The 15,711-nt window shown below is 45.6% G+C and overlaps 1 protein-coding gene across 3 annotated transcripts in view; it reads left to right on the top strand.

The window, feature by feature from the left end:
* LOC144934525 (uncharacterized) overlaps nt 1-12,073 on the top strand; it is a 30,288-nt gene extending 18,215 nt beyond the window's left edge. For 2 of the 3 annotated variants that reach the window (XM_078860405.1, XM_078860397.1), the window contains exons 7-9: nt 1,410-1,493; nt 4,270-4,356; nt 5,515-12,073. In XM_078860405.1, the coding sequence (XP_078716531.1) occupies nt 1,410-1,493; nt 4,270-4,356; nt 5,515-5,765 (422 nt within the window). In that variant the 3' untranslated portion in view covers nt 5,766-12,073. The remainder of the gene's footprint in view (nt 1-1,409; nt 1,494-4,269; nt 4,357-5,514) is intronic. The other variant, XR_013637174.1, reaches the window with a different exon arrangement.
* The last annotated feature ends 3,638 nt before the right edge of the window (nt 12,074-15,711 follow it).

Genomic DNA, 15,711 nt, shown 5'->3' with positions numbered 1-15,711 from the left:
AGGCCATGCGGGAGGGTGTGCGGCACAGTTTTGGCGGCGATTATCGTAGAGTGCGGCGGTCGTGTTGCTACGGTTCTCTGCAGTGAGTAACAACGTCTTTAAAAACAGCGGCACTACTACGCCTCGCTAAATAAAAAATTACCGCTCGCGCGTTCAGTGGTTCAGCGGTTAATGGGACACCGCCACACACTGTGACTTACAGACGTCTCGGAACGGGAAAGTGGTTAAGCCGGGTTCTTGATTGTTTTGAGGAGTTGGTCTCAGTCCAAATCTCTGACTAGGCCAAGACGATTTGAGAACACGATTTGATGAAGTTATACACGGTAGAACCCCTCTTAACGCCGGTAATTGGCTCCACACAACGAGTCATTAAGTGATTTGGTCGTTAAGCGAGTATAGGAAGTACACGTTAAAGGCTTAATTTGTTCCGACAGCATCGAAAGTTACCCTTTTTCACCCAAACAACTTACTTTCTAATATTGAAACAATGGATATTAACACATAAAGATACCATCAACATTGTAAACACACAATATTTAAATAAACATACTTAATAAATACACGCATTAATATTTACTGTACGTACAACAGCCTGTCGTTAACTGGGGAATGGTCGGTAAGCGAACACATTGGGCTCTATGGAGGCAGTACACTACTATACACTACACTATACACTACACTATACACTACACTATACACTACACATTGGGCTCTATGGAGGCCCGTCGTTAACCGATTAGTCATTAACAGGGGTGGTCATTAAGAGGGGTTCTACTGTACGTATATATTTCAGAATCATTTTATTTTTCATGTTCTCTGTAGAATGTTGGTTTTGACACGCCAACGAGCACTGTTCCCTAGGTCTGCAAAGATTGGTTCCCCTCGTATGGATAAGAAGTTACGTAATGTTCTCCTTTGGGGGCAGGGTGGCATTATTTAATTCGGGTGGTGCTGAATGTGAGAGCCCCATATGGAGACATATCTTGATGTCATGAGAAGATACCAACAGCACAGTTTGAATGAGGAAGCAAAAACCCTAGTTTTATATCCAGTTTCCTTTGTCTTCGTGATTTAATCAGCTTCCGGTTTAGCTGAATATTGTCATTGTCTTTTTCAACATTTTAAATGTATTGACTTTTGTTGTAAAAAATATTAATCTTTAAAAAAAATGGTTTTAGAAATAACCTGGCCAATTAAAATGAGGACCACTTTGTAACATGTAAGTGGAGATACTGGCCCTTGTCAAGGGAATGTGGAATTTCCACCACTGGCTTGGAACATTGGTGAAGGTCCGGTGATGTCCTGTCCAGCTCATTTGAATGTGGGAGTTTATTTTGTTGTACTGTACGAGTTTACAAGTGGTTGTTTAACCAATGCAGTGTAAACAATATCCTGTTACCCCTGCGTAGGTGAAAAGCCCTACATATGTAACACCTGCGGGAAATGTTTTTGCTCCTCGGGGGAGTTAAAAAAACACTCGCGCTCGCATACTGGTGAGTTTGTTGAATGACTATGAATATATGTGCATAAATGGCCGCACGTTCAGTGGTTAGCACACTACTGCACTGTGAACCTGGTGACCTGAGTTTGATTCCCAGCTACGAATAATATCGGCGGTGAGTGATAAAAATTAAATAATAAAAACTGAAATAAGTAAATATTTTTTTATTCTTAGGTTTTTTTTTACCTACATGACTTTACCGAAAAAACCTAAGAATATGAATCCTTGCAGTCACGAAAGCTTCAAATCTAGAAATATTTTTTTACCAGGTCAGACCCCCCCACTGAGCTATGTAGCTCTTTTTCAGAAGTGACTTGATCACAAATGATAGCTCAACAAAGTGGCTTATGTGGAATTTTTTTAGCAGCCAAATACTCTAAATACATGATGTTGATTCTAAATGTGAAAAGTTAAAAACCGGAGGACCCGGAGAAAAATCCACACGACCACAGGGAAAGAGAGACGCAGACTATAAATACAGCAGGCGTCAGGGTCGGGACCGAACCCACGACCTCCTGTATACCAGGCGAGGTAGTTAACATCTCGTCATCATGGCGCAAATATAAACTCGTTCTGGCCACCACCACCCAACCCCCTCTACACACACGCTGACCAGAATGGAGAAGTATTGTAAAATGAAATCAACATTGCTGGTACAGCATGGGAAGTTCGTCATCCAGCACTAGATTGTTTAAGCCTCTAACTATTTTATCACGATAGACAGTGAGGATAGCAATTCCATATTCTTTGGGTCTTTCGGTAAAGTCACGTAGATAGGTTCAAAGAAAATAACCAAAAACTACGACGTTTCAATCGCAACGCAAGCGGTCGTCATCAGGCTGAAAAAAGAGAGGAAAGCTGCTGAGGCAGACTGTTCTAAAGGTTTTGAAATGGGTGTAGCCCAAGGGTCATAAACGAAGTGGGCGGGGCTGTTGATGTTAATGTGAGAAATTAGCATGTTAATGTCAGATCGGAGGGCGACCTCCACGACGAGCGTGCGGAGGTGGCTATTCTAGACTTGAAGTTTTCGTGACTTCAAGGATCCATACTCTTGGTTCTTTTAGTAAAGTCACGTAGGTAGAGAAAATAAAATAAAACAAAACACGACGTTTCGGTCCATCATCAGGCGGGGACAACCACAGCGAAAACAATCGCTGAAGTATGCCAAAGAGATGACTGTGACAAGGGATTATTTAGCTGAGGGGGGGGGGGGGGAGCCAGGGTGAGTGTGGGGGCAGGGCGTGGGCTGGAGGAGAGCGTCAAGGATGGTCCTAAAAGCTAAAGCACGACCTAAAGTTGTGACATGTTGGGGGGTGGGGGAGAGCTCTGCAGGCTCGAAACACTGCACGGCAAATTTCTAAGTGATGGGAGTGAGCAGGGCTGGGAGTAAAATACTGGAGATACGGATATGAATACAAACTATAAGGCAGCTAAGGTTTAACTTGGTTAATAACATCCTTCCAATGATTGCTCAATTTGAATCCATCTTCTCGGTTGAAGTTATGTCTTTTTTATCTATGTTTGTCCCAAAGAGCCATTAGGCCTCCTCTCTGTTTGAGAGGAGGCCTAATGGCTATTTGGGACATTCTGTCTCCAGGAAAGCTACCCACACAGATTCCTATCTGAAACCTGATTCCCACCACCATCCGGCACAGAAGAATGCCCTCATCAAAACACTACACCATAGGGCCCACTGCATTTCTGACCAACACCACCTGGCCAGTGAATTAGAACATGTACACCGGATCCTTAAGATGAATGGATATTCGGACCGCATCATCCGCAAAGCTGTTTCTCCAACCATGGAGAAACAACCCCCTGAGACTCCGATCAAAACCATCACATTACCTTACATAGCAGGCATTACCAAAAAGATTTCCAAAATCTTAAACAAACACAAGATCCAGGTCCGATTCAGTCCAGTACACAAAATCCGTGATCTGATCCCATCCGTAAAAGATGTCATTCCTGAGTAGCAGTACCCTGGGGTCTACAAACTGAGTTACATTTGTGGTTATTGTTACATGGGGGAAACGAAACGACATGTATCAGACCGTATTCGCGAGCACAAGGCAGATTTGAAACACGGCAGGACGAACTCTTCCGCCGTGGCTGATCATTGCTACAACGCTGTGGGCTCTCATGATATTGTTTTCTCCGATACCAAAGTGCTCTGCAAGCCGTCTGGATACCACCAAAGATTTGTCCATGAAGCCATCCAGATATACAAACATAGACATAACTTCAACCGAGAAGATGGATTCAAATTGAGGATCTGACATTAACATGCTAATTTCTCTCACATTAACATAGCCACCTCCGCGCACTCATTGTGGAGGTCGCCCTCCGATCATACATTAACATAAATTGCCCCGCCAACTTCGTTAATGACCCTTGGGCTACACCCATTTAAAAACCTTAAAACAGTCTGCTTCAGCAGCTTTCCTCTCATTTTTCAGCCTGATGACGACCGCTTACATTGCGATGGAAACGTCGTAGTTTTTTGTTATTTTTGTTATTTACTTTGAACCTTTCTATGTGACTTTACCGAAAGACCCAAAGAATATGAATTCCTGCAGTCACAAAAGCTTTAAATCAAGATTTAATAGCAATTCCACTTCACCAACCAGTTTATAGTATTTTTATTTCCCACTTGGGATCTTAACTGCAAACCACTGATATTTCTGGTTTTAAACATTGGTCACCAGCTTAAAGCAGCGTTGTTTGTATATTAATACAGATGTGTAACATTTTTGTGTTTTCTGCAGGCGAGAGGCCGTTTATTTGTGAAATATGTGGAAACTTGTACACGGATGCAAAAAATCTGCGCAAGCACCTCAACCGCGTGCATTTGGGTAAGCTGGCGTAGGCTGCAAGGATTGAATGGTGAACATAAAACCAGCGCAGCATACACGGTTTTCTAAACATTTACCTTCGAACGCTACATTAGGGCGGCAGTGTTGCAGAGCTGTAACACTTATACGTGTATATGTTGAACTTCTTTCGCACCGTACGTAGCCAACCATGCGAATCGAAGGACAACAAACTAAACACAAAGTAGTTGTAAAGAAATTAGTTTGTCAATCTAGATGTTGATTTCAAAGTGCATCGCTCCAATGAGCCGAATATCGTAAGCAAGAGCGTTCCAGACAGCCACAGATGCGCATCCGAAAGATGTACACCAGATGAGGTAGTTAACATCTCGCCACCGTGGTGCCTTTAGCAGGGTAAACTAGCATCAGAATAATAGCAACTTCAAAGGAAATGATTTACTGTAATCACAGGACCCACACCGCTATCATACAGATCACACTTTCAGGTGATGTTTATTGCATAAACCATCAAGCAAACTCCAGTCAGCCTCACAGTGGCTTTTGGCTAACCATCGAACAAAGACAGTTACCGTATCGCGCGCTTTCAGATGCACTTCTGCGGCCTTCTGGAATGCTCTTTCGATATGAGGAAGCCACAGGAGCTGTGTGTACTTTTAAATCATCTCGATTGAAAACACATTTCTCTAAAACTGCTTTTTGTGTTTAGTTTGTTGTCTTTATCCCGCACCTCCAATTAGCACAGTTGGCTACGTACGGTGTGGAAAAGTACAACATATGTATATATCCATAATTGAGGTTTTTTTGGGTTAGATTGCGTAAATATAAATGTGTCATTAAACCAGTCACAATCCAACACAGCCTTCAGGTGACAACTAGATTTGGCTGTCACCTGATGAGGCTGGTTGTTGTAATTACTGGCGAAACGTCATGGTACTAGAATTGTAAATGTTGTAGTGGGTTTACTCTCCAACACATTGGTGTGCTGTACTAGTAACTAATTGGCACATTTTATTTACGTGACAAACCTTACAAATTGGCTGTGGCGGGTGTAACGACACATTTATATTAACGCGATCTAACCCAAAAACCTGTTATGGATAATATTGGTCGCGAAAGCCTACATGTTAAACTGTAGGTATATCCATATGCAGATCTGATTCGAATTTTTTTCTTCCACAGGTGAAAATTTTTCCAATAAGAAGACCGACATGGAGGACTCTTCCACGGCATACCTGAAAACAGAACCGAAATCCGAGGCCGATATTCTACCCATAGAGCAATTGGTTGCCATGACAACATCCCACCTTCCCACGGAGGTGATCGTCACAGACGGCGGCGGAGGAGGGCAGGCGTCTGTGACCATCGCTACGGGGGAGGCCAACGCCCACCTGGTGTACCTCGCCTCACAGCTGTACTGCGACCAGGCCTGAGCATATGCGCCAGGCTACGGCACAGGCACGGATTCAACGTCGGCATTGAAATAAAACTAAAAACCATTTTTTTTTTTAAATGGCTGGTGTACGAAACAAGACGTCGCCTTTTGGAATGTAAACAAACGTGGTTCAATGTTAAAACTTGCAATGCCTGATTTTACGGAAATGTTCGTATTTAATATAAAAACGCTGAAAGGACTGAAGTTGGGATCAAACGTGCAGCACTTATCCACAAGAGGGTGTTTTTGGGTTAGAAAACTGTCGTTAAACACCGCCACCGCCAAACACGGCCAATTGGTAAGGTTTGTCATGTAAACAAAACGTGCCGATTTGTTACTAGTTCAGCACACCCGGTGTATTGAAGAGTGAACCCACAGCATTTACAATTTGGTGAGTGCCAAATGAAAGCGGAATCGGAACGAGCGGCACGAGAGACCCCACGTGCGGCAGTCTCTCGCCCGCGAAGCTTGGGGGGGGTCACGCGTGCGGCAGTGCCGATTCCTGGCGTGGCACTGTAGCTCTGTGCCGTCGGGGACACGCTGGCATCCGCCTCTACGCGCTGCCGTTAAAACGCCAACGTTCTTGTGGGTAGCGAGAGAGCCGTTGGCTTGTTTCGTGCTTTGTAGCCGCGGTGGTGCGCGAAGCACTGTTAGGATATTGAAAATTTGAGCGTTGTTCTTTTTGACGATCTCCAACGTCCCACATGAATGTCAGTCCCCATTCCAAGGTTAGTTTCCAAGATTAGCATACATTGTCCTTGCAGAATAACAAATCTACCGAGTTAAAGTTTTTCACCCGCATATTCTGAAATGACGACGGTTTATGCTCTCCGACCAAACTTTTTCAGTTGTCGAAAAACTGTAAATAACAAATGAGAGACTCGTGTGCTCACTAATATTTCCCATTTTTTTGCCAAACGCTCGGTCAGTAATGTAATGTTTGGCATGTAAAGACCTTGCATGCCTTCATAAGTGGAAGTTATTTCTACATAGGACGTTATATATTTATCGTGCATCTTTTACAATTCAACATTTGTTTAAATTGAGGTCGTCGTCTTTGTAGCTGGTCTGGTATTTTTAACGCGAGGTTGCAGCTCGCCCCTTGCTGCTCCTTAGCCGGTTCGCCAGTGATGCATGGAGAGCATGATGCCTGCTTTTTATCAACTGGGAATGTGTGTATACACAATGTGTGACCACGATATATGGCTTCGCAATAATTCTTTCGTGAAGACGAACAAAGAATGCCACCTATTGGGGCAGAGACCCCCCCCCCCCCCCGATCGCGCGGCAAACACTGCACGCGGCAGAGTTTCAAGCGCTTTTTGCGCCTTTCGTGAAGTGGCTGCCCGTCAGATGTTCTCTTTAGGATGCCAAGTGCACAGCACCCGACGTGTTGGGAAAGCGCTGCCAATGCAGGTGCCGAGAATTCGGTGATCTCGGAAGGCATTAATTTAGGCAAACGATCGTGAATTTAAATAAAAGGTTGTGTGCTCTTTTATATTCTGGCTATGAATTCACGCAGTTTACTGTCGCAGGAAAAGAACTTTGTTTTCCCTCAATGTACAGGGTGCTTCAAAAAAATATTTTCACTTATATGGGACTATCGTTTTTAATGGAATAATAACAAATGTATGTTAATAGCTTCAAAAAGTCAGTCTTCATTTGTTCGCATCATTGTCAACACATGCCTGGAATCTTCTCCAGATGGTTTCCAGAGCCCGGAGGCACATTTCTTGTGGTATTGTTGCAAATTCTAAGAAGGGTTAAACAAAAATTTGACTGCACCCTGTACTACACATACATAAGAGTTCATGTCATCTTGTAGGAAGACGGGTAGCAACACTGAGCTGAATGCACCTCCAAGTATGCAATTCAAACAGCACCGTACGCATACAAAAATAAGGACATAAAGGATTGCAACTTTTTAAGTAAGATGTAATCAAAGGATATATTTAATATATTGCTTAGTGTATTTAGCCTCATTTTACAGAGTAGTCTGAACCCATAGGAATGTTTGATTTACACTCGCTGGCTCAGCCACCGACAAATGCGCATTACCTAACATTTCGTCAATGAACGTTGATGGCAGTTTTAATATGAATTCATCACGTGAGACATTACACATTTTTGCACATCCCCAGCAGTGAGCAAACGCCGCGGGATAGCTCAACTCCCGTGCCGTGGCCACGTGGGGTGGAGGCGCCGTGGCTGCAGAGCGAGGCCACTCGTTGGGCGCAAGCCTGCCAGGCAGGGGTTGGTGGATCACGGAGGTCTGAGAGAAACTCTTGAAATCCCCCCCCACCCGTTGCGTTCCGACTAGCCAGGACCTTGTGGAGACAGCATTGCGATCCCACTTACATGGAGGAGACCGCTTGGCTCGTCATAATCAACTTCACAGAATTATCAATTGCGTACAATTAGTTGTTTATGTCGTATACAGTCCATATTTGATGTTTGGGTTAGACCGTGTAGTTATGTCTGTTGAACTTCTTTCGCACCGTATGTAGCCAACCGTGCTCATCGGAGGTGCGGGAGAAGGACAAACTAAACAACAAAAAGCAGCTCTCAAGGGAAAATGTGTGTTGTAAATCCTTCTCCACCCGACAGCAAATTAATGAAGTTACGTGAACAAGCGGCGGGCAATTGCCAAAAATCCTGAAAGTGTCAGATGATGCTGGTTGTAACTAGCAGCGAAACCTTGTACCAAGTTATAAATGTTGTGGATTGTTCGCTCACACACCGCCATGCTCAAGCAGTAGTAAATTTGGACGTTCGTTCAAGTGCGACGACTTTATTAAGCAGTCTGACCCAAACATCGATCATGAACCATTGGTTGCGAAGGTTTGCATGTTAAACGTAAACAGTCCATTGAGATAGAATGTATTTATAATAGGACCAAAGTAAAACAAGGTTAGATTGTAAAAAAAAAATACTGACTTGTGTATGATTTTACATTAGTAGTTTTGATCGGTGATCGCCTAAAATCAATTGGCACTGCATCCTTTGCGGTATTGTCGTCTTAAACGTAAAACTGCAGTCCAACTGCTCACGGCAATTTTCGCCCAATGCTTTTGTGTCAAAATAGGAAAATTATTTAACAATTTTTGTTGTTAAATAATTCTTTATTTTGCATGTTCTCACCATGCTTTGTTTTTCGGTTATCATTTGGAGGTGCACTTGACCTGCGCCCATCATCCCATACCTGTCCAATCCCTTATCAGTTGCCTACCTTACTACAGACCAATTCAGACCTTATTGGTCACCCCGTGCCCTTATAAATTTCAACGTTCATCCTATAAAGTCCCATCGCAAGGGAGAAACACAAACAGACGTGATTTTGTTGTTTCCCGTATTGAAACGGCTGTACACCGTATGGACCTGAAAATAAAATTTCCCTGTACAAGAATATGGGGTAAACCGTATGGGTTGACAGCTATGTAATCCTTTCGTGCAAAGCCAGCTAATGCTTTACATAAAAAATATCACCAATGTTAAAAACTGCCAAAGTTTTTTTTTTAATGGAAACGTACAATAGTACGGCATTCGGAAGTTACTTCAGCTCGACGGGGTATCAAGCAACAACACTTGGGCCGGTAATGTCCCTGCCGAGACTCGTTTTGGCACGATAACACGCCAGTCATTGCACTACATCGACCAGAGAGAGCCACTATCTCGCATGTCATCAACGGGAGCCATTTATTGAATTACAGAAAACGATGAAGGTGATTAATATTTTTTATTTCCCCCCCCCCCCCCCAAATATTCTGACCTTGCATTTTGTAGCCGTTCTTTGAGCCCAGCGGGGGGCCGCTTATACCTTGCCTTGCGGTGTTGGAATGGTGCTAGGAACCCTTGCAATAGTGTACCTGTAGCGGTCTCTTCGTGGGCATTTTGAGGCATACATTGAGCCCGTTTGATAGCATCCAAGGTCGTTGTTTGTACAGTAGCCCCCTCGGTTTACCATGCCAATCGATTAACGATATTTTGATTAAAGATCCGCCTCTCCCCGTAAAGGGTCCCCATTGTTTTTATTAACGGAACATTTTCGATTAACGTTTTTGTTTTACGGTGTCACGTGGCTCCGCCAATTTCGGCCAATCGAAGCGCTCCTAAAGTGGGTTCTGCAGCAGACCTCAGCCAGTCGGCGACGTCCCCTTACGATGAGCTTTTTGGGAGCAACTGGCTGCTGGCTTTTCAATGTTTGATGTGTGTTGTTTATGGAAAAAAAACTGCTCTTTAATACTTAACATGTTCTTATAACGTTTATTTATTAAAATTTCGTGTTTCAATATTACAAAGTATATTTTTAGGGTGGGAAAAAGGTCAACTTCTGATCGTCTCGGAACAAATGGAGCCCTCTAAATGTGCATTTCCTACATTCGATTCACGATTATTTCTATTAACGACGGGTTTTCATGGAACCCATTAACATCGTTAACCGAGGGACCCTACCGTATTGATCATTCGGGACTCGGGAGAGCGGTTTAACAACGCGGTGTAGTGCCACCTGACGGAATGCCAAATGGTTTGCGAACCGCTTATAATACAGCTAAAGAAACTCGTTCAAACTGTACATTGACCCGTGCATGCGACGTGAATGAATAATATTTTAAATTTATAAAGCGCCCTTTAACAATCGTTCTCAGGGCCGCTATGAACTCGGGTAAACCTCGGTTAATGCATCTGGTTTGGTGAATGCATCAGTTTTGATGGCAGGATCTGCTTCGTTGTACGTTTGAAGTTTGAAACACAGGGTGATCCATTTATAATAGGGATATTTTTTGTATTAAGAAAACGGAATTTGAATGCGAAGCTCCGATCTCAATACAGTGTACGTTATTGTTCTACATCTCGCCTGGTGCACTTTTCCAACCTAGCCAGTATTAATAGTTTTTGGTTGGACACATATGAGGCTTTCGCGACCAACGTTATCCATAAGATAGTTTTTTGGATTAGATCGCATAAATATAGATATGTCGTTAAACCCACCAGCACCCGACACGGCCAATTAGTAAGGTTTGTCACGTAAACAAAACATGCCAATTCGTTACTAGTACAGCACACCGGTTGTGTGTTGGAGAGTAAAGCTACAACAACATTTACAATTAGTAACGAATTTCCACGTTTTGTTTCCCTAACAAACCTCATTAATTCGCTGTGTCGGGTGGTGGCTAGTTAAACGACGCGTTTATATTTATGCGAACTAACCCAAAAAACTCATGGATAGTTTAAATGAGGACACACACATACGGAGATGTGCCAAGAGACGAAACGGGGCAGGTTCCAAATGTGTGGGGGGCAGCAGCTACGTTCAAATGCGTTTCGATCCAAATTATGCGGCTCGAAATTCCGATAACCATTAACAGACAATCGTACACGCGTGCGCGCGTCGCAGCTCGTGCAAGGGGGGCCAAACCCCAATTTGTTCCATTGTGGGAGGGTGGGGGCTGTGGGGAGGGTGTTGGGGGTGGTCCATCCAACACAACATCCCCTTGTAACCCAGTCGCACGCTAACGCACGGGGAGCGAGGCGTGGATAGTATCGCTGTCGGGATCGATGTCGCGCGTGAAGGGCTGCTCCGGCAGAGCAAGGTCGCTTTCCTGCAGTGAACGGTGTCCGTTTTGTGCGGGTAAGAATGTGTTGAGCAATCGGGGGTTTCATCGGAACTGGCAAACCAGAATGGGGCACTCGGTCGGGGTGTTGTCGGTCTATCAAATGAAACTAATCTAAATCATGTTTTTTTTTTATTGTACCAGGTATAAGGCCCATTCGAGCTATAAAACGACCTGGCCACAAATGATATCTCTACGAAGTGGCTTATGTGGAATTTTATCGCAGCTTAAATGCTCTTAAACGCGGAGAAAAGTCCTGACCACGGGGGAGAGAGACATGCAAACTCCAAGGGTCGGGTCAGGATCGAACCTACGACCTTCTGTATAACAGGCGAGGGAGTTAACATCTCGCCAACCAAATCCTGGATGGGGGTTGACTCAGCCCATCGTCTCTGTGATCGATACAATAAATGGATCACCCTGCACTTCGTTCATTGTAATCATCGGAACGATACATTTGAGTTGATCGGCTGTGTGAGACTGTGCCTGTGCACGTACGATGTGTTTACGTTGTGTTTATGCCGGTTTATCCCAAAAGGTTTGTGTAACCTTCAATCAAGTACCTTTGAAGCTGTGCTACTTTATAGGCAAGAAATGTTGTTGGTTATAAATCAATAAAACAAATGCTTGAATAAAAAGGAGTAACCTGGTCTACGAAATGATGAAAAAAACCTTTGCTCGAGTGCAGGTGTCATCATTGCAAACTAAATGCTATGAAAAGGAAATACATTAACGGTAAACAATGATGCCGTTCACAGACCGCGTTAAACCGTAGATAGTGGAGTTTTATAGCGTAGCAATTGCCACAGCTTGTTTTTTTGTGCTGAACGTATCCGTAATCAGACCTGAGTTTTAGCGGCTTATAGATGTTGATATATTGAACTTCTGTCGCACCGTACATAGCCAACCGTGCTAATCGGAGGTGTCTGCGTGTCACGTTTACGATTGGTGCTTCAATTTAAGGCTTTGTAGATAGGTCATTTGACAGTCCGTAATCGGGAATGGCAATACCACGATGGGGCGATCGGCCAGCAGTAGATAAGAGATGTCTGCCAAAAAGACTCCAACCTGCTCTCGCGCACCGAATTCCTCGTCTGCCTTCAGGAACTGCTTCGGTACACGTGTAGTGACAGGCGAGAGAGACACGATATCAGGAGGCACTCTATAGCATTCGCAGCCACTGAGAATACTATAGTAAGGTCAGGACAGCAACGGGCTGCGTGACCCACAACGATGAGACCAGGGTAAGACGATGTTGTCGATGACGAAGACTTGACGAGACTTAACGGAACTTGACTTGATGGGACTTGACGGGCTCCAGGGGTCCACTCCAACAACGGTCCTGAGTCCTCTCCGGGGTCCCCCTTATATCCCCCCAGCGCAGCCTCGTTCCCCCTTGGCTACGCCCCCCTTCTAGAACCCCCTAGAAGGTTCCCGGGCTTCTCCCGTACCTCCTCCATCCCCACATCCCTTCCTCCCGCCTACCCCGTCACCTCTAGCCGACAGGGTTGCCATGGCAGCTAAGCTTTTTGCCAGCAGCCAGCGCTACAAGGCGTGGTTACCTATTCCATATCACTACACACGCAACAAGCAGGGCTTCAATACAGCCTGACATCTGTAACTTGGAAATGATGACCAGACCCGGCTCACCACTTCCTCTCCACCTCTAGCTTTTGGCTTTAAACCATAAACACTTTTTTTATTTTACCAGTTAATGACCCACTGAGTTATATGGCTCTTTGTCAGAAGCGACCTGGATGTCACAAATGATAGCGCAACAAAGTGGCTCATGCGGATAGCCAAATACTCTGAAACGCACGTTTCTACCTGTAGAGAGAAGACCTGGAGAAAAATCCACGCGACCACGTGGAGAACACGCAAACTCGATATATACAGCAGGCGTCGGCGTCGCCAACAAACTCGCGACCTCCTGTATACCAGGCGAGGTAGTTAACATCTCTGTTCAGCAAGATAAATGAAGCCCGGGATACGTTGGCTGTTTCGGCCATCCCTCGCGTAAGGCGCTTGCCTCCCTCTTATAGCGCGAGTTCTCAGTTACGCGATTCACCTTTTATGGACACACTTCATGCGTACGCCATGCGTTTCACAATTACTGCACTCGAGAAAAAAAAGTTATGAAAATTTACATTTATAAATAAAACATGTGCTTTCGAAAAAATGTTTTCCAAAGTTTTAAAATATTTATTACTAGCGATAAGTACCTGGCGTTGCCCTGGCGAAAAAGGCAGACACACATGGACTTACACACAGACATTGACCCACACACATAGAAACACATGGACTTACACGCACACACACACATATGGACTCACAAACATACAGACATGGACTTTCGACACATGTAGTTACACACACAAATCGACTCACACACACATAGACTTACACACACATATCGACTCACACTTACATATGTAGTGACATAAGACGTCACTACTGTGTCGGCCCGTACGAGGGCTCGGGGCCCCAAGGGGGAGCCTGGTGGGTCACGTGGTGGAGGACCCGGACCTTCCCAGAGGTTGGGGAAGGGAGGCGTGGCCTGGGCAGAGCCGGACACGCCTGAGCGGTTATAAGCGGGGTGTGAACGCAGAGCGGGGCTGTTCAACCCCGAAGTGAAGACGACATCATTGGTCCTCAAGTCCCTGGGTCGTCGTCCGTGACCAGGCTGCCCGTTGCCTGCCTGGGTCACGCTGTAAAGTGTTCCAGAGTGTTAGTGAGTTGAAGAAGGTGGTCACCAACTTATGTACAGTGTTATATTACTTACCGTTCTAATAAAGTGTTGCCTCCAAGCTGTGTGTGCACCTAATTCGAACCCACTACACATACATAGACTGAACAACAACAACCACCATTCGCCACTAAGTGGTGGTGATGTTACCACAACGCTTGTACCAGGCCGTGTGCACATTGAGGCCACGTGAAGTGTCGAACGCCTGCTGGCAGGAGGTCACGGGGCAGACCCAGGTGCCACGGGTCGACTGACTGAGATGACCGAGATGACTGGCTGTTGTTGGAGGGCGACTGCCTCCAACTGCCCAGTAGCGTCCTTCACGAGCCTCCTCCACTGAGGCCGATTTTGACACCGCTGGTACCAGTAATCGGCAAGTCCACTCAGCTCCACGTCATCCTGTACCACATCACTCCATTTCTTCTCTAGCCCGTGCCGCGCCAATTTAGCCTCGATCCGGCCGAACAAAAACTGTTTGGGCATGCGGTGGCTGGGGATACGGGCTACATGACTCAGCCAACACAGCCTTGCCTGCCGGAGGAGCTCACCGATGGGACTTTGTCCACATCTTTCAAGGATTTGTGAGCTCCTCACACAATCCAGCCTGTTTAAGGATGGATCGTAGGCAGGCCATCCTAAATGTTTCTAACCGGCGAAGATGTTCCATTAGGGGGGTCCAAGTTTCGCAAGCGTAGAGAAGGGAGGGAATGACCGTGGACTAGAAGACCTGAAGCTTCATGCGGAGTGATAGACCAGGTAGTTTCCACACAGCGTTACGCAACCGGTGAAAAGATAATGCGGCTCGACTGATTCGGAGTGAGACCTCTGCTGTTAAACCGGAACTGGTCATTAGCATACTGCCAAGGTATGGGAAACTTTCCACTCTCTCCACAACTGCCCCATCACCCATTGGGAGTTGTGGGGGTGGAGTGTCCGATAGTACATAGACTCACACACACACATTGACCTACACAAACACACATATGGACTTACAAAGACACACATATTAATTAAGACACACACACAGGGACTTACACACACACATGGAGCCACACACACACATCGACTTAAAGCCACATATGGACTGTCACTCACATACACACACTGCCGTACACACATCGACTGACACACAGACTCCCACACAAACAAACATGGACTCACACATGCACATAGAGCCACACACACATGGACTGACATACACACATGGACTTACGACAACAACATTCGCCACTAAGTGGCAGTGACGTCACCACCACGCTTGTGCCAGGCCATGTGCACCTTGAGGCCCCGTGAAGTGTCGAACTCCCGCTGGCAGGAGGTCACGGGGCAGATCCAGGTGTCAGAGGTCGACTGACTGAGATGACTGGCTGATGCACCACCTGTGCCCCCTACTGTGCCAACTTGCTGTGCTTTAAGCCACCCGGCGCTCCGCTCGTTGTGAGCGTCGCTCCTCTGCCCTCTGTTGTTGTTGGAGGGCGATTGCCTCCAACTGCCCAGTAGCGTCCTTCACGAGCCTCCTCCACTGAGGCCGATCTTGACACCGCTGGTACCAGTCATCGGCAAGTCCACTCAGCTCCACGTCCTCC

The sequence above is a fragment of the Lampetra fluviatilis genome, chromosome 1 (assembly GCF_964198595.1).
Source record: "Lampetra fluviatilis chromosome 1, kcLamFluv1.1, whole genome shotgun sequence".
NCBI classification, from domain to species: Eukaryota; Metazoa; Chordata; class Hyperoartia; order Petromyzontiformes; family Petromyzontidae; genus Lampetra; species Lampetra fluviatilis.
Note: the sequence above shows the minus strand (reverse complement) of the source record. Positions and strands in the feature narration are given on the sequence as shown.